We start from the raw sequence: 21,898 nt of genomic DNA, 5'->3' as shown, positions 1-21,898 counted from the left end.
GAAAATAGTCTACAAGTGGAGGACATTCAAAACAACTGCCAACATGCCCAGGTCTGGCCGTCCAAGCAAGTTCACCCAGACAGCAGACCACAAGATGCTAGAAGAAGTCTCATAAAACCCTAAAATGTCATCACGGGACCTACAGCAGGCTCTTGCTACTGATATGAAAGTGCATGCCTCTACAATCAGAAATAGACTTCACAAGTGCAAGGAGGAAACCTTTGCTCTCCAAGAAGAACATAAAGGCCAGACTGAAGTTTGCCAGAGTGAATGAAGACAAAGACCAGGACTTCTGGAATAATGTTCTTTGGACAGATGAATCCAAAATTGAATTATTTGGACACCAGAACATGTTTGGCATAAACCCAAAACAGCATTCCAGGAAAAGAATCTCATACCAACTGTGAAGCATGGAGGTGGAAGTGTCATGGTTTGGGGATGCTTTGCTGTAGCAGGACCTGGCCAGCGCACCATCATAGAATCCACCATGAATTGTATCGTGTATAAGAGGGTGCTTGAAGAAGATGTGAGATCATCAGTGAAAAAATGAAAGCTGAAGCGAAACTAGACCCTGCAACATGATAATGACCCAAAACATACCAGTAAATCAATTAAGGACTGGCTGAAATGGAGAGTCCTGGAATGGCCGAGGAAAAGCCCAGATCTTAATCCCATTGAGATGCTGTGGGGTGATTTGAAACGGGCTGTACATGCAAGAAACCCCTCGAACATCTCACAGCTGAAAGTATTCTGCGTTGAGGAGTGGAGCAAACTTTCTTCAGACCGATGTCAAAGACAGGTAGATGGCTACAAAAAGCGTCTCACTGAAGTTATTTCAGCCAAAGGGGGTAACTTTTAGGTAGTAGAGTGTCCTAACTTTTTCCTCAGCTAGAATATGCATTTTTGTTAATAGATTTGGTTTAATGAGTGAAACAATGTTAATTTTAGTTGTTTACTTGCAATTAAATCACTTTCATTTCCAGAGATAAAGAATTGATTTGTTCATATGTGAACATTTCTTAATAAAGAACTGAATATTTAATGGGGTGTCCTAATTTTTTCACATGACTGTATGCACATTATGGTGCAGGGGACTTAATGGCGGACGAGGTACAAGCATTGCAAAGTAAAAAAAAAAAAATCAACGGTAGGTCAAGGACATCGTAACCCAAGGACTCCCTGTATTTCTTATTGTTAGACAACGAAGCAAAGATAAATTCCATCCATTAGGGTTGTTCCGATCATGTTTTTTTGCTCCCGATCCGATCCCGATCGTTTTAGTTTGAGTATCTGCCGATCCCGATATTTCCCGATCCGATTGCTTTTTTTTTTGCTCCCGATTCAATTCCAATCATTCCCGATAATTTTTCCCGATCATATACATTTTGGCAATGCATTAAGAAAAAATGAATAAAACTCGGACGAATATATACATTCAACATACAGTACATAAGTACTGTATTTGTTTATTATGACAATAAATCCTCAAGATTGCATTTACATTATTAACATTCTTTCTGTGAGGGATCCACAGATAGACTTGTAATTCTTAAAGGATAAATGTGACTTTGTATATTGTGACTAAATATTGCCATCTAGTGTATTTGTTGAGCTTTCAGTAAATGATACTGCAGCCATTTAACTTCTGCCCAAATGCATGATGGGAAGTGCAACCATAACTGTGCGTAGGGGCACCAATAGATATATCTTCTCTGCGTTGGGAAAGAACATAGGGTGTTAAGAAAATGATCAACTACTACCTTTCTTCCCCACATTGACTCCCACGTTATTTTTAATTGCTGAGAGAGGTATTGTAAGGCTTTAGCCACATAAAAAATGGCTCCAAAGGCTGTCAAAATTCTCTCTACTCATTATACGCTGCCTTTTAGCGCTATCTATAGGTAAAACGGCGTCTTTATAGATTTAATGCGACAATGCGTGAGTGGGTCGTGCAGCGCATGCGTTAATTTAACGTGATTAATTTTAAAAAATTATTACCGCCGTTAACGCAATAAATTTGATAGCCCTACTTTAACCCAAAACTACTCTGGATGAGTGTAAGACGTTTTGTCTGTAACGTTAAATACAATTAGAAAACGATTTAAATTTAAAAAAAAAAAAAAAAAAGTCTGATATTTTTTGCATTGAAAATGACGTGATCGGACCCGATCGGCATCGGGTCCGATCTTTACCATCCATCCATCATTTCAAATGCTGTACTTACTGCAGGGTGGAATATCACAAAGGTCCACCCTGACTCGAGGGTCCAAGGTGAAGCACCAGGGTGCCTGCATCTGGCCTCCTGGATTTCGGCAATAGTTGTGGCTTCCCCATAGTTCAGGGTAGTCTTGCGATAGATGGTGACTATGAGGATACTGGGCGCTCCATGGCTGACAGTGGTGACCAGATTTTGTGATGCTGACAACGCCCTTGTAGTCAGCCCCGCTTCCATTGTAGCAGCTCTGATCTTTAGGGGAATCTGCAAGACAAATTGTTACTCACTATCGGAATGAATCCATGTAGTGACAGTCTTTAGCTTGTTCTCTGTTAGCTTTCCTGGTCGTTTGCTTACACGGTCCTAGTTTTTCTGGCGGAACTCCAATCCTCATACATGAAGAAGCATCGTGCGTTCCCGGACGTGGTAGGAGGTGACATCTGGGAAGCTCTAGTTGCATGAGGATCATTGGATTGGATCGAGCAATAGTGTACTCAGCATGGCAAAGGTCGTTCTCCAGGGCCTCGCACTCGTCTCGGCAGAGCTGACGTCGCCGGGGAACTCGGGAGCTCTCGTCGCACAGTGGGAAGACGTAGTAGCAGAATGAGGGGATGGCAAAATTGGAACACTGATCTGACAAATGAGTGGAGGTGCCGATCATGGTGAAGGCAGCTATGGAGAAAGAATAAGAGATGTGGTTTGGTTGTATTGTTTTACGGTCAAAACAGAACAAATAGGAGTGTGGCTATTCAAAACTAAAATGAAATTTTCCTACCAGTGATTCGATTCTCGCTTTCTCCCTGCATTTGTAGAGACTCCACATAAATACTCTGGTTGCCGATGAAGCGAGCGCATGCAATGCCACGGTAAGGTTGGCAAAACCCCTTTTCATGTGACCTTAAAAAGCAAATATAGAAAAAATTTTAGCACAAAAACTTCTACCATAATAACCAGGGTCACAGCTATGCCGACCAGGGTTTTGAATTTAGAGGGCCTGTATACAGTGGTATTAAAAAGTATCTGAACCTTTTAGAATTTCTCACATTTCTGCATAAAATCACCATTAATTTGATATGATCTTTGTCAAAATCACACAGATGTAAAAACATTGTCTGCTTTACCTAAAACCACCCAAATATCTATAGGTTTTCATATTTTAATGAGGATAGCATGCAAACAATGACAGAAGGGGGAAAAATAAGTAACTGAACCGTCTGCTTAAGGAGAATTTACAGTGGGGCAAATAAGTGTTTAGTCAACCACTAATTGTGCAAGTTCTCCCACTTGAAAATATTAGGGAGGCCTGTAATTGTCAACATGGGTAAACCTTAACCATGAGAGACAGAATGTGGGGGAAAAAAACAGAAAATCTCTTTGTTTTGATTGATTTTTTACTTGTTGCTGGCATTTTGGCCCATTCCTACATGTAGATCTCCTCTAGAGCAGTGATGTTTTGGGGCTGTCGTTGTGCAACACGGACTTTCAACTCCCTCCACAGATTTTCTATTGGGTTGAGATCTGGAGACTGGCTAGGCCACTCCAGGACCTTGAAATGCTTCTTACGAAGCCACTCCTTTGTTGCCCTGGCTGTGTGTTTGGGATCACTGTCATGCTGAAAGACCTAGCCACGTCTCATCTTCAATGCGCTTGCTGATGGAAGGAGATTTGTACTCAAAATCTCTCGATACATGGCCCCATTCATTCTTTCCTTTACTCAGATCAGTCGTCCTGGTCCCTTTGCAGAAAAACAGCCACGAAGCATGATGCTTCCACCCCCATGCTTCACAGTGGGTATGGTGTTCTTCGGATGCAATTCAGTATTCTTCCTCCAAAGACGAGAACCTGTGTTTCTACCAAAAAGTTCTATTTTGGTTTCATCTGACCATGACACATTCTCCCTGTCCTCTTCTGGATCATCCAAATGCTCTCTAGCAAGACGGGCCTGGACGTATACTGGCTTCAGCAGGGGGACACGTCTGGCAGTGCAGGATTCAAGTCCCTGACGGCGCATTGTGTTACTGGTAGTAGCCTTTGTTACTGTGGTCCCAGCTCTCTGTAGATCATTCACTAGGTCCCCCCAATGTGGTTGTGGGATTTTTTCTCACCGTTCTTGTTATCGTTTTGACGCCACGGGGTGAGATCTTGCATGGAGCCCCAGATTGAGGGAGATTATCAGTGGTCTTGTATGTCTTCCATTTTGTAATAACTGCTCCCACAGTTGATTTCTTTACACCAAGCGTTTTACCTATTGCAGATTCAGTCTTCCACGCCTGGTGCAGGTCTAAAAATTTTTCTCTGATGTCCTTCGACTGCTCTTTGGTCTTGGCCATAGTGGAGTTTGGGGTGTGACTGACTGGGGTTGTGGACAGATATCTTTTATATCAATAATGAGTTAAAACAGGTGCCATTAATACAGGTAAAGAGTGGAGCCTCTTTAGACCTAATTAGAAGAAGTCAGACCTCTTTGACAGCCAGAAATCTTGCTTGTTTGTAGGTTACCAAATACTTATTTTCTACTCTAATTTGGAAATAAATTCATGAAAAATCAAACAATGTGATTTTCTGTTTTTTTTTCCACATTATGTCTCTCATACAGGCCTCTCTAATCTTTTCAAGTAGGAGAACTTGCACAATTGGTGGTTGACTAAATACTTATTTGCCCCACATTAGAGAGCAATTGAAACCAATTTTTAACAAACATTTTAAATCAGGTGTGTGCTTAATCACATATGAGTGCTTAAAGCTGCCCTGCCCACTATAAAACACACACCTGGAAAGAAATGTCATGATGAGAAGCATTTGTCTGATGTGCTCGGTCAAAAGAGCTATCTGAAGACCTACGATCAAGGATTGTTGATTTGTATAAACTAGCTGGGAAAAACAAAACCATCTCAAAAAGTCTGGATGTTTATTACTCGACAGTCAGAAAAGTTGTCTACAAATGGAGAGAGTTTGTCATTGTTGCTTCTCTCCCAAGGAGTGGCTGTCCACCAAAGGTGACGCCAAGAGTTCAGCGCGGAATACTCAGAGAGGTAAAAAAGAACCCTAGAGTGTCTGCTAAAGACTTACAGAAATCACTGGTGATTGGGCACTAGGGTTGAGCATCAAGAATCGAGCATCGATGGGAACCGGTTCTAACACTCCGATGCTCCCGAAATCGTTCGAATTTTCAAATTCCAATTCTTGTTTCGATGCCCTGACCGCCGAGCGGAAAAAAATTGCTCAAGTTTAAAGACTGATATTTACGTATATACAAGTTCTAATTAGCCCTGTGAGAAAAGTTCATTTAATTTCAAAAAACGTCAAAAAGTTAAGACTTTAACATAAACTATGCAATTTTTTTGGACAGTGCCTCTTAAAAGAATCTGAAATCGTTCGGAACCGGAATCCGTTCCATTTCAAACGATGCCCAACCCTACTTATCATATCGGTTAATATCGGCAAATCTTGAAAAAAGTCAATCTAATGGCCCGATATATCAGTCAACTTTTATAAGAAAGGTCATCACCCAAACAGTAAATATAACCACTATCAAATCGGTTGATATCGAGCGATTTGGAAAAAAAGTCAGTCTATCAACCCGATATATCGGTCGACTTTCATCAAATTTTTTGGACCCTGCATTTTTGTTTTTTTTTGGGACCCTGCCTCTTAAAAGAATCGGAATCGGGAATCGTTCGGAACCGGAATCGAAACGTGGAATTGGAATCGGAACCGGAATCGTTCCATTTCAAATGATGCCCAAACCTATTGGGCACACACCTGACTTAAATTGTTTGGTAAAAATTGCCTTTAATTGCTCTTTAAGTCTCCTTAAGCAGAGGGTTCACTTACTTATTTAACCCCCTTCCGTCATTGTTTGCAAGCTATTCTCAATAAATTTGAAAACCAATAAATGTTTGGGTGGTTTTAGTTAAAGCAGACACTGTATTTTCATCTGTGTGATTTTGACAAAGATCAGATCACATTTATTGCGATTTTATGCAGAAATGTGAGAAATTCCAAAAGGTTCAGATACTTTTTCATACGACTGGAACATTTAATGTCTAATTATATGTACTATGATTTTACAGCAGTTTCCACATTCTTGACTACAAGATGAAACGGTGGTTATCGATTTGTATCATACATAACAAAACAGGATGTACTTACGTATGATCTGGACCATGTGTAGGCATCTGTCCTGTTGATTAAGATGATAAAACATAAATTAATTTTTTTTTTTCAAAAATTGACACAACAGGAAAATGTTAACAGAACTTACCCAGTTTGACATAAAGGACCCCTGTGGCATATATCACTTTATATGGGTTAGAAGCAACACACTGATAATAGCCCGTGTCTGTAGTGTCGAGATCTGTTATCCGGAGCTTGGACCCGGCCTCGGTTTTGCGGACAGTGATGCGTCCTTGCTCCTGGACGACGGGGGCATCGTTTTTAAGCCAGCGAATTGTCGGTCGTGGGTTACCGGCCACCTTGCAGTGCAGCGTGGCAGTCTGGCCCTGGAAGTGTGTGATATTGTTGACTGGCTCCAGGAACTCAAGGAAGTAACCTTGGCAAAGTGAAACGCGACAGAATATATGTTAAAGTAATGCAAAAAAGGAATGTTTGAAAATGACGTCCAAGGTTTTTCCTTCCATAGTCTCGACTAGCTCAAATTAAACTCTTGTAACTTTATAAACCTAAAAAAGCACTCAAGGTAGAAGGGTAGACAGACTTGGAAAAAAAGTAAAATACTAATTCCACCCCCCCCAACCACTCTGCGGTGAACGACTGTTTCTGCAATCAGCAAGAAGGAGGCAAACGATGGAAATGAACAGCCTAGAAGCTATACGATACAGTGAAAATAAGTGAAATAGAACTACCCTATTTAGATACACACTAGGAATGTTTTCATAACATTTACAGTATGTGTATTTTTATCATAAGCGGATTTTAGGGGGGGGGGCAGACCCCCCCGGTGTCCGAAAAGTGTCATTGCATGTAATTGACTTTCCTATATATATATATATATATATATATATATATATATATATATATATATATATATATATATATATATATATACACACACACACACACACACACACACATATATGTATATTAGGGCTGTCAAAATGATCGCGTTAACGGGCGTTAATTAATTTTTAAAATTACTCACGTTAAAATATTAAAATATTTGACGCAATTAAAGCAGATGCCCCACTCAGACAGATTTAAATGACGGTACAGTGAAACGCTCACTTGTTAATTGTGTTTTATGGAGTTTTGCCGCCCTCTGCTGGCGCTTGGGTGCGACTGATTTTATAGGCTTCAGAACCCATGAGCATTGTGTAAGTAATTATTGACATCAACAATGGCGGGCTACTAGTTTATTTTTTGATTGAAAATTTTACAAATTTTATTAAAACGAAAACATTAAGAGGGGTTTTAATATAAAATTTCTATAACTTGTACTAACATTGATCTTTTAAGAACTACAAGTCTTTCTATCCATGGATCGCTTTAACAGAATGTTAGTAATGTTAATGCCATCTTGTTGATTTATTGTTATAATAAACAAATACAGTCCTTATGTACCATATGTTGAATGTATATATATATCCATCTTGTGTCTTATCTTTCCATTCCAACAATAATTTACAGAAAAATATGGCATATTTTATAGATGGTTTGAATTGCGATTAATTTTGATTAATTACGATTAATTAATTTTAAAGCTGTAATTTACTCGATTAAAAATGTTAATCGTTTGACAGCCCTACTAAGTTGAAAAGCAAGAAAACTGCAACAAAAATGAATGAAATGAACAAAAAAATATATTTTTATAATGGGTCAAAATTATTTTTTTAGCACCTTAGACTGTCATTTGCTTTGCATATAATAAAAAAAAAAAAAATTGGGGGGAAAAAAATATTTTAAAAAATGTTTTTTTTCTTTGACCGAAAATATTTTTTGGGATTGAAGCAACTTTTTGGGGGATTGAATGATTTAGACCAGTGGTCTCAAACCGGTCCTCAAAGGGCCGCAGGGGGTACTGGATTTCATTCCAACCAAACGAGACAAATACCTTTTCACCAATCTGGTTTCTTACAAGTGTAATCAGTTGATTGCAATCAGGTGCTGCTTATGTTAGTAGAAACCTCATTGGTTGAACTGTTTGTGCTGGATCTGTTGGAACAAAAACCAGGACCCACTGCGGCCCTTTGTGGAGTCGGTTTGAGACCGCTGATTTAGACACAAATATCCTAATCATAATATGGCCCAAACACAAAAAGGATTGCTTCAATCAAAGAAAACTTTTTCAATGAAAAAACATGAAGTGTTCAAATATTCAATCCCAAAAGTTGCTTCAATCAAAATAACTTGACTTCAGTCAAAAAGAAATAAAAATAAATAAACAAAATAAAATTTAAAAAATCAAAGAAAAATAGCTTTCACATGCATTTTTTTGGGGGGAGTCTTTTGAGTTTCAAATTTATTTTTGCATTCAAACACATTGCGTTTCAAATTTATTTTTGCATTCACAACATTTTTTTTAATTGAAGCAACATTTTTTTTTTGTTGAATAATAAAGACACAAATCTACCTCCATATTGCTCCGCCCAGGGGATAAAATTTTTGACTGGGGTAACTACATTGGCACGACACCGGCAGGCGTACCATATTCAATGGATGACGATCTTGGCGAAAAGTATTGCTTAAGCAGCCTGATTTAGAATTCCCCTCAAGAATGATGGGAAACAAAAAAGCTCATTGTCAACTTATTATTATAAATATTCTTGTCAGTTAATTTTATTGCTGACACAGCGTTTCGGGGTCATCAACATGTTGGCCCCCCCCTGCCCCAAAAGTCATACTCATAGTCATAGTCATTACAGTCAACGCATTAATCAGAGGTAAAATGTAAATATGGGCCAAAGACAAGTGTCTGGCTCTGTCTGTCTTTCTGGCTATCTAGCTAGTAGCTAGCTAGCTACAGTAGAAGCTACAACAGATATATATTTTGTTGACCAAAATATTTTTCAAAATATAGAACATTTATCTGCTGCTACAACAAATGATCACTTGCACAAGTTATAACAATAATACTATTTCTAATTTGAGCAGGAACAATGGCATCTTCATCTACAACAATATTTACCGTAATTTTTGGACTATAAGGCGCACCTGACTGTAAGCCGTCACCAACCAAATTTCACACAAAAACGACATTTTTTTATAGATGAACTGCACCGGACTATAAGCCGCAGCTGTCCTTAATGTATTATAGGATCTTTACACCAAAAAGTATTAACTGGTAATACTTGTGACAGCGGCGTCATATGACTGTCATAATTATGACATGTCATCAGGTCACCTCCTGTTGATATGGGGACATTTTGGGGACATGTCCTGGTGATATCAGGTCACTTCCCGTTGATTTTGGGACACTTTTGGGACATGTCCTATTGATATAAGGACACATCCTGTTGATTTGGGGACATTTCTGGGACATGTCCTGGTCATATCAGGTCACTTCCTGTTGATTTGGGGAAATACCGGTGACGTGTCCTTGTCATATCAGGTCACTTCCTATTGATTTGGGGAAGTTTTTGGGACGTCCAATTGATATCAAGACACTTCCTGTTGATTTGGGGACATTTCGGGGACATGTCCTATTGATATCAGGTCACTTTCTGTTGATTTGGGGACATTTCGGGGACATGTCCTGGTGATATCAGGCCATTTCCTGTTGATTTGGGGACATTTTGAGGACATGTCCTGTTGATATCAGGTCACTTCCTGTTGATTTGGGGAAGTTTTGGGGACGTGTCTTATTGATATCAGGTCACTTTCTGTTGATTTGTGGACATTTCGGGGACATGTCCTGGTGATATCAGGCCACTTCCTGTTGATTTGGGGACATTTTGGGGACATGTCCTATTGATATCAGGTCACTTTCTGTTGATTTGGGGACATTTCTGGGACATGTCCTGTTGATATCAGGCCACTTCCTGTTGATTTGGGGAAATTTCGGGGACGCGTCCTTGTCATATCAGGTCACTTCCTCTTTATTTGGTGAAGTTTTGGGGACGTCCAACTGATATCAAGACACTTCCTTTTGATTTAGGGACATTTCAGGGACATGTCCTATTGATATCAGGTCACTTTCTGTTGATTAGGGGACATTTCGGGGACATATCCTGGTGATATCAGGCCACTTCCTGTTGATTTGGGGACATGTCCTATTGATATCAGGACACCTACTGTTGATTTAGGGACATGTCCTGTTGATATTAGGTCACTTCCTATTGATTTGGGAACATTTTTGGGGATGTCCAATTGATATCAGGACACTTCCTGTTGATTTGGGGACATGTCCTGTTGATATCAGGTCACTTCCTGTTGATTTGGGGACATTTTGTGGACACTTCCTGTTGATAACAGCTCACTTCTTGGTGATTTGGGGACATTTTGGGGACAATTACTGATCATTTCAGTTGTCCAGTTGATAACAGGTCACTTTGTGTTCATTTAGGGACATTTCAGGGACATTTACTGTTGATATCAGGTCCCTTCCTTTTGATTTGGGGACATTCCGGGGACACTTCCTGGTCATTTCAGGTGTCCAGTCGATATCAGGTCACTTCGTGTTCATTTGGGGAAATTTCCTGTTGATATCAGGTCCTATCCTGATGATTTGGGGACAATTGGGGGACATGTCCTGTTGATATCATGTCACTTCCTGTTTATTTGGGGACATTTGGGAAACGCCCTGGTGATATCAGACCTGTCAAATAAAGTATGGCCTCATAAAGCAACTCTATGTAACTTTTCAATTTTGGTCAATTTTAGCGACGCCGCTGGACAAAAGTCGTCGTGTTTTGCCTTAAGGAAGACTGCGTTTCCCATGAGGACCAGCGTTGTGTTTCCCATGAGGACCAGCGCACACATGCGGTGTCGTAAAATCACCAATCAAAAATCAATCCCCCGGTCGCCTGCAGATGGATTAAACAACATTTCTCTTTCCAGCGGCTGTGTGAAGGATGGATGATGATAGGGTAATGAATCCAGTTGTGGCTAAACAATAGCATATGACGGCTTAGTGTGGCTAAACCCCCCACCCCACCCAAATTCATCAGCGTTGACGAGTTTGGTTTGTCTGGTGGGCGTCAAGCCAGTGATTGAAAGCCGGGCTAATGTTTATTTTGTATATCCTGGTAGCCTCCCTTTTTTTCCCCCCTCCTCAGACAAAAAGACTTTATAACTTCATTCAACATTTGTCAGTCGACATATCATCACAAATACCGTATTGGGCTGAATTTAAGACAGTGTTTTTTGGATTGAAATAACAGTGAAAAAGAGGGGGTCGTCTTATCGTCGCGTTCTAGACATTATACCCATTCATGAAGCTAGATGGCGACAGATATCATTGAAGTGATGTTCTGTCATGACAGATCTCAGCTACTCTCCCCATTCACGACGCTAGATGGCGCCAGATATAATTGAAGCGATGTTCTGTCTTGACAGATCTCCGCTTCTCTCAAGTTTTACCAGTTTGCAAATTTATTCAGATTAGTTTCAAGACTACAGTTACAGTTTGACTTCAGTTTGATGGTTGTAAGATATGCTTGATTGTATGACCATTATACTCTGCGGGTTATACAAGTTTGCTCTAAGAATATAGTTTTAGCCCATAATCATGTGCTTAGATTTTTATTACCGGCAATTGCTCACATTCTGCTGATAAATAGATACACACACATACAGTATGTTGATTCATCACACAACGTCTCAGTACTTTTCCACCAAGCTACTTCGAGTGCAAATGTGTGTTCAAAACAAAGTTATCTTGCTCGCTCAAGAGTGTGACTGTTAATTTAATCAAGAGTGTGACTGTTAAATCAATGACTAGAATAAGGAAGTTTGCTCGATCGAAACTGCCACGTTGGACAAGTGTTGTAACTATATTCCGCCCAGCAACAAGCCCTCAATAAAAGTCAGCAGCGCGGGGAGTCCGGAGAGAGACCTCAGTGAGATTCCGATTTGGCACGTTGCGCTCTCCAACTCTCCCCAAAACTGCAGTCTGGTGAAAGTCTACTCTCTGTCTCGTCTCCTTGTGTCCTGCCTTTGTCACCTCGCTCTGGGTCAACAACTAAATTGAAGAAGGTGTTTTAGACCCAACAATGGTTAATGCAGTTATTGCAATTTTGTGGTTTTATCACAATAGATTGGTTTATTTACATTTCAAAAACCAGAAGCCATTCATTCACGAATGTGATTGCATTTTAGTTTACATATTTAAATGTTCACATATTAAGATTTGAATGAGGCAAAATAACGTGCTTTTTCTCTCAAATATATTGTTATAATCAATTGTTTTGGATGTACTGTAATTATTTTCTGTATAAAAATTAATTTGGTATTCAAAAAGTATTTTTTCAAACTTGAGTGTTGAAAAAAAAGGGGTTGTCTTATAATCAGGGCCGTCTTATATTCGGGCCAATACAGTATTATGAAAATATTTTATCAAGTTCTAAAAGTTACATAGTGTTGCTTTGACCCAAATAAATCAACATATAAGCCGCATTGGACTAAAAGTATAAAGTAGTGGCTTATTGTCCGAAAATTATGGTAAAAGTCAAATGGATATGGTGCTAAACTTGGCATTATTTTGCCTTCAGTGTGACCTAAACTGGGACTTTTTTTTACAGCCTGAGTTTGACACAAACATATCATATGATGACAATGCACAAAAGCCAGCAAATTTAGGTCATATGCATGCCACTCAGGTCTGTCATCCAATTGACACATTTCTCTCCAGCCATTTGGACTACAAAATACAATTGTCCATATCACTCTGCCTGCTACAAAACACTACACAATTGACTTCCCTCTCAAAGACAAAACACCATACTGGTCCTAATATCACATAGTAGTACACAGGTCAATACATTTTTCTTGTTTTAAGTCTGCTGCCTGCGGGATTCAAAACCAAACACATCAACTTTTTTAACCATGTATCCTCGTTTTCTTACAAAATATGAAAAACACTTATCGTGGTTGTTTTATGAAAGAAAAATTCAGCCATACAGTGGGGAAAAGAAGTATTTAGTCAACCACTAATTGTGCAAGTTCTCCCACTTGAAAATATTAGAGAGGCCTGTAATTGCCAACATGGGTAAACCTCAACCATGAGAGACAGAATGTGGAAAATCAGAAAAAAAACAGAAAATCAAATTGTTTGATATTTAAAGAATTTATTTGCAAATCATGGTGGAAAATAAGTACTTGGTCAATACCAAAAGTTCATCTCAATACTTTGTTATGTACCCTTTGCTGGCAATAACGGAGGCCAAACGTTTTCTGTAACTCTTCACAAGCTTTTCACACACTGTTGCTGGTATTTGGCCCATGCAGATCTCCTCTTGAGCAGTGATGTTTTGGGCTGTCGTTGGGCAACACGGACTTTCAACTCCATCCACAGATTTTCTATGGGGTTGAGATCTGGAGACTAGCTAGGCCACTCCAGGACCTTGAAATGCTTCTAACAAAGCCACTCCTTTGTTGCCCTGGCTGTGTGTTTGGGATCATTGTCATGCTGAAAGACCCAGCCACGTCTCATCTTCAATGCCCTTGCTGATGGAAGGAGATTTTCACTCAAAATCTCTCGATACATGGCCCTATTCATTCTTTCCTTTATACAGATATGTCGTCCTGGTCCCTTTGCAGAAAAACAGCCCCAAAGCATGATCTTTCCACCCCCATGCCTCACAGTGGGTATGGTGTTCTTCGGATGCAATTCAGTATTCTTTTCTCCTCCAAACACGAGAACCTGTGTTTCTACCAAAAAGTTCTATTTTGGTTTCATCTGACCATAACACATTCTCCCAGTCCTCTTCTGGATCATCTAAATGCTCTCTAGCGAACCGCAGACGGGCCTGGACGTGTACTGGCTTCAGCAGGGGGACACGTCTGGCAGTGCAGGATTTGAGTCCCTAGCGGCCTATTGTGTTATTGATAGTAGCCCTTGTTACTGTGGTCCCAGCTCTCTGTAGGTCATTCATTAGGTCCCCCCGTGTGGTTTTGGGATTTTTGCTCACCGTTCTTGTTATCATTTTGACGCCACGGGGTGAGATCTTGCATGGAGCCCCAGATTGAGGGAGATTATCAGTGGTCTTGTATGTCTTCCATTTTCTAATAATTGCTCCCACAGTTCTTTTCTTTACACCAACCGTTTTACCCATTGCAGATTCAGTCTTCTCAGCCTGGTGCAGTATACAATTTTGTCTATGGTGTCCTCCGACAGCTCTTTCGTCTTGGCCATAGTGGAGTTTGGAGTGTGACTGACTGAGGTTGTGGACTGGTGTCTTTTATACCGATAATGAGTTAAAACAGGTGCCATTAATATAGGTAAGGAGTGGAGCCTCGTTAGACCTCGTTAGAATAAGTTAGACCTCTTTGACAGTCAGAAATCTTGCTTGTTTGTACGTGACCAAATACTTATTTTCCATTCTAATTTGGAAATAAATTCTTTAAAAATCAAACAATGTGATTTTCTGTTTTTTTCCCCCCACATTCTGTCTCTCATGGTTGAGGTTTACCCATTTTGACAATTACAGGCCTCTCTAATCTTTTCAAGTAGGAGAACTTGCACAATTGGTGGTTGACTAAATACTTATTTGCCTCACTGTACAAGGAAATATAAAAGAATATAAAAAACAAAAATGACTGCATGTTTTTCAATAATTATATGGATACTTGTGTAGATGTAGTAACAACATAGTAATTATGTAAACTGAGGCGAAAAGCCTGAGCCAGTAGAGAAAATCTTCGATCAACTTTGGATTCCACACCACAGCTTCAACTCTCTCACAGATAAATCTCAAAAGACAAAAAGATTGGCTCACAAAAAGAACAATCTGTCAGTTTTTAATGATGCTCGAAACAGACTATTAGTTCAGCTTAATCCAAAACATATTTCAGCAAAACAACAAGCACATGCAAAAGCATGAAAACAAGTCACGTCTGCAATTAATCAGTACGCACGTCTATTTAATATTCATGCCGCCTGCTCTTTTCTTTTCTGTTTTCTCCTCAGTGTGACGATCATCTTTATTACCCTACGCCGGGGGTCAGCAACCCGCGGCTCTAGAGCCGCATGTCTTTAGCACCGCCCTAGTGGTTCCCTGGAGCTTTTTCAAAAATGTTTGAAAACGGGAAAAATTCTGAATCCTGCCTCCCAAGTGGAAGAATTCGATTGCGGGGGGCTATCTCCGCATGCATATCAAAGGCTCCCGCGGCGCGACACCGCACTGATAACGTCAGCACTCATATACGTCACATTGGGCGTGCGCAGCGGTGCTACTAAACATTAAAAACTAGGGTTATTCCGATCATGTTTTTTTTACTCCTGATCCGATCCCGATCGTTTTAGTTTGAGTATCTGCCGATCCCGATATTTCCCGATCTGATTGCTTTTTTTTTTGCTCCCGATTCAATTCCAATCATTCCCGATAATTTTTCCCGATCGTATACATTTTGGCAATGCATTAAGAAAAAAATGAATAAAACTCGGATATATACATTCAACATACAGTACATAAGTACTGTATTTGTTTACTATGACAATAAATCCTCAAGATAGCATTTACATTATTAACATTCTTTCTGTGAGAGGGATCCACGGATAGAAAGGCTTGTAATTCTTAAAGGATAAATGTGACTTTGTATATTGTGACTAAATATTGCCATCTAGTGTATTTGTTGAGCTTTCAGTAAATGATACTGCAGCCATTTAACTTCTGCCCAAATGCATGATGGGAAGTGCAACCATGACTGTGCGTAGGGGCACCAATTGATATATCTTCTCTGCATTGTGGAAGAACATAGGGTGTTAAGAAAATGATCAACTACTACCATTCTTCCCCACATTGCCTCCTACGTTATCTTTAATTGGTGAGAGAGGTATTGTAAGGCTTTAGCCACATAAAAAATGGCTCCAAAGGCTGGCAAAATTCTCTCTACTCATTATACGCTGCCTTTTAGCGCTATCTATAGCTAAAACGGCGTCTTTATAGATAGAACGTGACAATGCGTGAGTGGGTCGTGCAGCGTATGCGTTAATTATTTAACGTGATTAATTAAAAAAATTTTATTACCGCCGTTAACGCAATAAATTAGATAGCCCTACTTTAAGCCAAAACTACTCTGGATGAGTGTAAGACATTTTGTCTGTATCGTTAAATACAATTAGAAAACGAATTAAACAAATAAAATAAAAAAAAATAAAAAATTATATATACATACATATATATATATATATATATATATATATATACATATATATACACACATGTCCGATATTTTTTTGCCGATTCCGATACTTTGAAAATGACGTGATCAGACCTGATCGATCGGCATCCCGACCGATCAGGACATCTTTATTAAAAACAGCAAATATGGCAGAATGTCGGCTTTAATTTACCGTTTTAATAATATTTTGAAATTAAAAAAGTTGGATGTTTCCACTTTTGTGCCTTTTTGAACAAAAGAAAAATGCCATCGCTTCGAGTGGGCGTGCATATTTTTTTCCGGGCTGAAGAACTTTGGTGGGGTCGAAGTGCATCATTCGCTGTCGCCTCGTAAATCTGCACTGCCCCCTAGGGCCTCGCATGAATACTACATCGTTTTCATGCGGAATTGCAACATTTTTTGAATGGAGACGGGCCCATATAAATGCAAACATTAAATTTTTCGTCTTCTCGTAGAGTCACCATGTAAAAGGTTCCTAAAACTACCCGAACATTTATAGGTTTTCATATTTTAATGAGGATAGCATGCAAACAATGACAGAAGGGGGAAAAATAAATAAGTGAACCCTCTGCCTATGGAGACTTAAAGAGCAATTGAAACCAATTTTTACCAAACAATTTAAGTCAGGTGTGTGCCCAATCATTGGTGAGTGGTTTAAAAATGCCCAGCCCACTATAAAACACACACCTGGTAAGAATTGTCTTGATTAGAAGCACTGTCTGATGTGGATCATAGCTTGCTCAAAAGAGCTGTCTAAAGACCTGCGATCAAGGATTGTTAATTTGTATAAAGCTGGGAAAGGATACAAAACCATCTCTAAAAGTCTGGATGTTCATCAGTCGACAGTCAGAGAAGTTGTCTACAAATGGAGAGTGTTTGGAGCTGTTGCTTTTCTCCCAAGGAGTGGCCGTCCACCAAAGATGACCCTAAGAGTTAAGCGCAGAATACTCAAAGAGGTAAAAAAGAACCATCGAGTGCCTGCTAAAGACTTACAGAAATCACTGGCACAGTCCAATATCTATGTACACACATCAACTATATGTAAAACCATGGCCAAGAATGGTGTTCTTGGGAGGACTCCACGGAGGAAGCCACCGCTGTCTAAAAAAAACTTTGTTGCTCATTTAATGTTTGCAAAAAGGTACTTGGACACTCCCCAGAAGTTTTGGCAAAATATTTTGTGGACTGATGAAACCAAAGTTGAATTGTTTGGGAGTAACACACAACGTCATTTGTGGAGGAAACAGTTCATCAACATCAACACCTCATCCCCACCGTGAAGCATGATGGAGGGAGCATCATGATTTGGGGCTGTTTTGCTGCCTCGGGGACTGGACAACTTGCACTCATTAATGAAAGAATGAATGCAAAAGTTTATCAGGATGTTTTGCAGAAAGACCTGAGGCTGTCTGTCAGACATTTGAAGCTAAAAAAAAGATGGATGCTGCAACAAGACAATGATCCAAAACACAGCAGTAAATCAACTTTAGAATGGTTTCAGAAGAACAAAATACATGTTCTGGAGTGGCCAAGTCAAAGTCCAGACTTGAACCCCATTGAGATGCTGAGGCATGACCTAAAGACAGCGATTCATGTCAGACATCCCAAGAATCTGACTGGGCCAAGATTAGTGATGGTTCACTTACTTATTTTTCCCCCTTCTGTCATTGTTTTCATATTATCTTCATTAAAATATGAAAACCTATCAATGTTTGGGTGGTTTTAGTTAAAGAAGACAGTTTTTTTAGGGCTGTCAAAATTATCGCGTTAACGGGCGGTAATTGATTTTTAAAATTAATCACGTTAAAATATTTGACGCATTTAACGCACATGCCCCGCTCAAACAGATTAAAATGACAGGACAGTGTCATGTCCATTTGTTACTTGTGTTTTTTGGTGTTTTGTCGTCCTCTGCTGGCGCTTGGGTGCGACTGATTTTATGGGCTTCAGCACCCATGAGCATTGTGTAATTATTGACATTAGTTCTGCAACGATTAATCGATTAACTCGAGTATTTGATTAGAAAAAAGATTAGGGTGGATACACTGCCCTCTGGTCTGCCTCTTTTCACATGGCTGAATCCAACTGCCTCCTGTTAAGACCAACGTAAGCTAAATTTTTGTTTGAGCTAATGTTTTTTAATGCATTCATAATTTAGTTTATAGGTACTGTATATTTAGCCGTTTTTGTGGGAATATGTGTCTGAACCATTTGTAAAGTTCATTGGAAAAAAAAAAAAAACTTTAGCATTTTATAGCATTTAGGCTAGCGGACATTTTAAATTTAAGTTAGCCAATTGTTCTTTTGTTTTACATAGATCCTCATAAAAAAAAAAAAAAAAAACCGTTTGAGGCTCAGCTCAGGTATTTTAATTTTTCATGTTGCTTATCCGATTACTCGAACCAACTAGTCCATCGATTAATCGACTACTAAAATATTCGATAGCTGCAGCCCTAATTGACATCAACAATGGCGGGCTACTAGTTTATTTTTTTGATTGAAAATTTTACAAATTTTATTAAAACGAAAACATTAAGAGGGGTTTTAATATAAAATTTGTATAATTTATACTAACATTTATCTTTTAAGAACTACAAGTCTTTCTATCTATTGATCGCTTTAACAGAATGTTAATAATGTTAATGCCATCTTGTTGATTCATTGTTACAATGAACAAATATGTACAGTATGTTGAATGTATATATCCGTCTTATCTTTCCATTCCAACAATAATATACAGAAAAATATGGCATATTTTATAGATGGTTTGAATTGCGATTAATTACGATTAATTAATTTTTAAGCCGTGGTTAACTCGATTAAAAATTTTAATCGTTTGACAGCCCTAGTTTTTTTATCTGTGTGATTTTGACAAAGTTCAGATCACATTTGATTGTGATTTCATGCAGGAATGTGAGAAATTTCAAAAGGTTCAGATACTTTTTCATACCACTGTAAGTTTTGGGAATACCGATAAAGTGCCTTTTAATTATGGGGACTCATGTTAGAGCCTAAAAATGGTTATTCTGAGTAATGGATTTCTTAAGATTGAGCTCTGGCGACAGGTCTGGCTAGACGCGTGCAATCAAGTCAGGCTGACATTAAAGCCTAGTCTGGGAGACTGCTAACCAACAAATTCTTGGCCAAAAGTCTTTCCTTGTGTCAAAACGATATTTTTCACGGTAATTAGTTCTCGCTTGCGGCTGACTCTTGTCGAGTGAATACTAACTTGGAGTTCATGGTGAACATCAACAAAACTTGACTGCAAATTTCAGTACCGCAGTGTACTGAAAGGAAGATTTATTAGCATGCTTTTATTCTGAAGGTCAGACTTTACCAACTACTCGATGTATTTCGCAGATGTTGCCCGAGTTTCGGCAAACAAACCGGAAGGGTCGTTGTGCCTTGAAATAAAAAAACAACAACACTTTGGCTTTTGTTAAACGCTTTCGACAAAATACGTCTGTTTACAACAACAACGTTGAGCAAAGCAAACTAGTTAAAGAAGCTTAGAGATAAGCAATATAAAAATAAGTCGATGGTTGGATAGCATGACTTTAACTAGCACAAATTTACTTGAAGAGTCAAGCAACATCTGTGCTATTCACCACTTTGTGACTAGTCAGGAGCTTTTGTTGCGTTTCAAGTATCAAGGCTTAAGTGCTTGCTTGATTATTCTTATCCTCAAGAGACAGAAGTAATGAAAAGCAGCTTTGGGAGCTTTGGCGCATTTCCTCAACTGGTCCAATTTAGACCAACACTCCTTCGGAGAGGATCATCTACAAATTCTGAAACACGCCAAATTAATTTACAGTATTGCAGTTTTAAAGGGAACCTCGGACTTAAAGACTTGTAGGTTCTAATAAGCCACAATTGTTCTCTTTTACTAAAATATGTTGTTAGAAACACATATATGATGCCATTGATTTAAAAAACTTTAATATTTAGTACATGTTTTGACCTACGTAGGCCGCCATGTTTTATGCACGCAATGGACGTTGGGGGTGATGACATGGTTGGGCTGGACTGGGAGATAAGCTGTGCTAGCTAGCAAGTGAAGCTAGTATGACGACTAACATGATTTTGTCACATTCTGCTGCTGGTCAGATTGTTTTGTTACATAGCTGTGTGACGAGTTCCCGATGTCATACCTGCATTCAATTCCAGCTCATCAGCAGTTTCTTTAAACCGATCATAGGCGGCTTGCCGAGATATTGACTGCCATTTGACAGTTTGTATATCACTTTGTTGCTAGTTGAATCATTGCCTTGTTTGTTTTGTTGTCTTTATTGTTGTCTACTTGCTGTTTGAAGTGAGCCACGTTTTCTAATTCCTTCGTCAAGCCAGCCACACTTTCTTTCAGACAACGCATGTGGGTTGCGATTGGTTTATATCATGACTTTAACGTCACGCGGAACTATAGTCCGGTGCTCTACGCGCTAGTCAGTCGCACGGTAAAAGCGGGTTTGAAACGCACTGGAGACCTTAACTCATTCACTCCCAGTCATTTTCACCGGTGCAACCCCCTTTGCTCCCTGTTCTGTTCTATTGCTATATAAAAATGGAACCCACCAAAAGAAAGATTAGACTCTCTTCTTTCAGCAGAAAAAAAGTTAAGTTTATATCTTTTTCCATTCTTTAGAAATCAGCATTCGAAAATAGCTTAGTTTGAGCAATTTTCCAATTTCTGACGAAAAAACTGAGAAATTGAGCTTTTTGTGAAAGCATACATTTCAAACATAACTTTGACGTTAACAGCTATGTTTTGCTTTAGTTGCATCCCAAACATCTGAATAATGTTTTCCTTTTACAAAATGACATAAACAACAAGACAAATAGAGCTTTTGATAGCGAAGTAACAATTTATTTACACATAAATGAGAGATGACGCTGTTGTGGCTGCGACAGCCAGGGTAAACTTTTCCCTCATCGTTGCATGTCTCTGCTCGGCGAGCAGCACGGACTCAATGGCATCGTCCACTGCACTGGTGGTCCCTGTCGTTCTGCTCGGTCGTCCAGTGCATGGCATCCCGGGCGTCCTCCCAGTTGTTCTGCTCGGTCGTCCGCCGCCTGGCATCCTGGACGTCCATTGGGTCGTCTTCTGCCGTTCGTTGCGTTGAATCGGTTTGCGGGTCTTACCAAATGCGCTACTGCCCTCCAGTGGCCAATTTTATTGCTTTTAAAATGGATTTTCAGCATTGTGCTTTGGAGCTAAGTTGAATCAGAACCCAGAGATGTCTTTTGTGGAAAAAAAAACGTAAAAGACGTATAAATACGTCTTTGGGACACTGAAACAATTAAAAATAGAACGTATTTAAACGTTTTTGGGAGCAAATGAGTTCATTTAATTGCTTTTGCTGCTGGGTTTTTTGAAATATCCACAGT

At 39.3% G+C, this 21,898-nt stretch overlaps 1 protein-coding gene and 1 long non-coding RNA gene across 3 annotated transcripts in view; one reads left to right on the top strand and one right to left on the bottom strand.

The window, feature by feature from the left end:
• The window catches only part of ror2 (receptor tyrosine kinase-like orphan receptor 2), a 125,541-nt gene that overhangs the window by 9,070 nt on the left and 94,573 nt on the right, over positions 1-21,898 (bottom strand). The window contains exons 3-7 of the mRNA XM_057818374.1: positions 6,480-6,767; positions 6,368-6,398; positions 2,991-3,112; positions 2,573-2,887; positions 2,225-2,479 (exon numbers count right to left, since the gene is read on the bottom strand). Of these exons, the coding sequence (XP_057674357.1) occupies positions 2,225-2,479; positions 2,573-2,887; positions 2,991-3,112; positions 6,368-6,398; positions 6,480-6,767 (1,011 nt within the window). The remainder of the gene's footprint in view (positions 1-2,224; positions 2,480-2,572; positions 2,888-2,990; positions 3,113-6,367; positions 6,399-6,479; positions 6,768-21,898) is intronic.
• LOC130905226 (uncharacterized) overlaps positions 1-21,898 on the top strand; it is a 118,411-nt gene that overhangs the window by 30,872 nt on the left and 65,641 nt on the right. The window lies entirely within an intron of this gene.

The sequence above is a fragment of the Corythoichthys intestinalis genome, chromosome 17, assembly GCF_030265065.1.
Source record: "Corythoichthys intestinalis isolate RoL2023-P3 chromosome 17, ASM3026506v1, whole genome shotgun sequence".
Lineage (NCBI taxonomy): Eukaryota > Metazoa > Chordata > Actinopteri > Syngnathiformes > Syngnathidae > Corythoichthys > Corythoichthys intestinalis.
The sequence above is the reverse complement of the archived record's forward strand: the minus strand, read 5'-3'. Positions and strand labels throughout refer to the sequence as shown.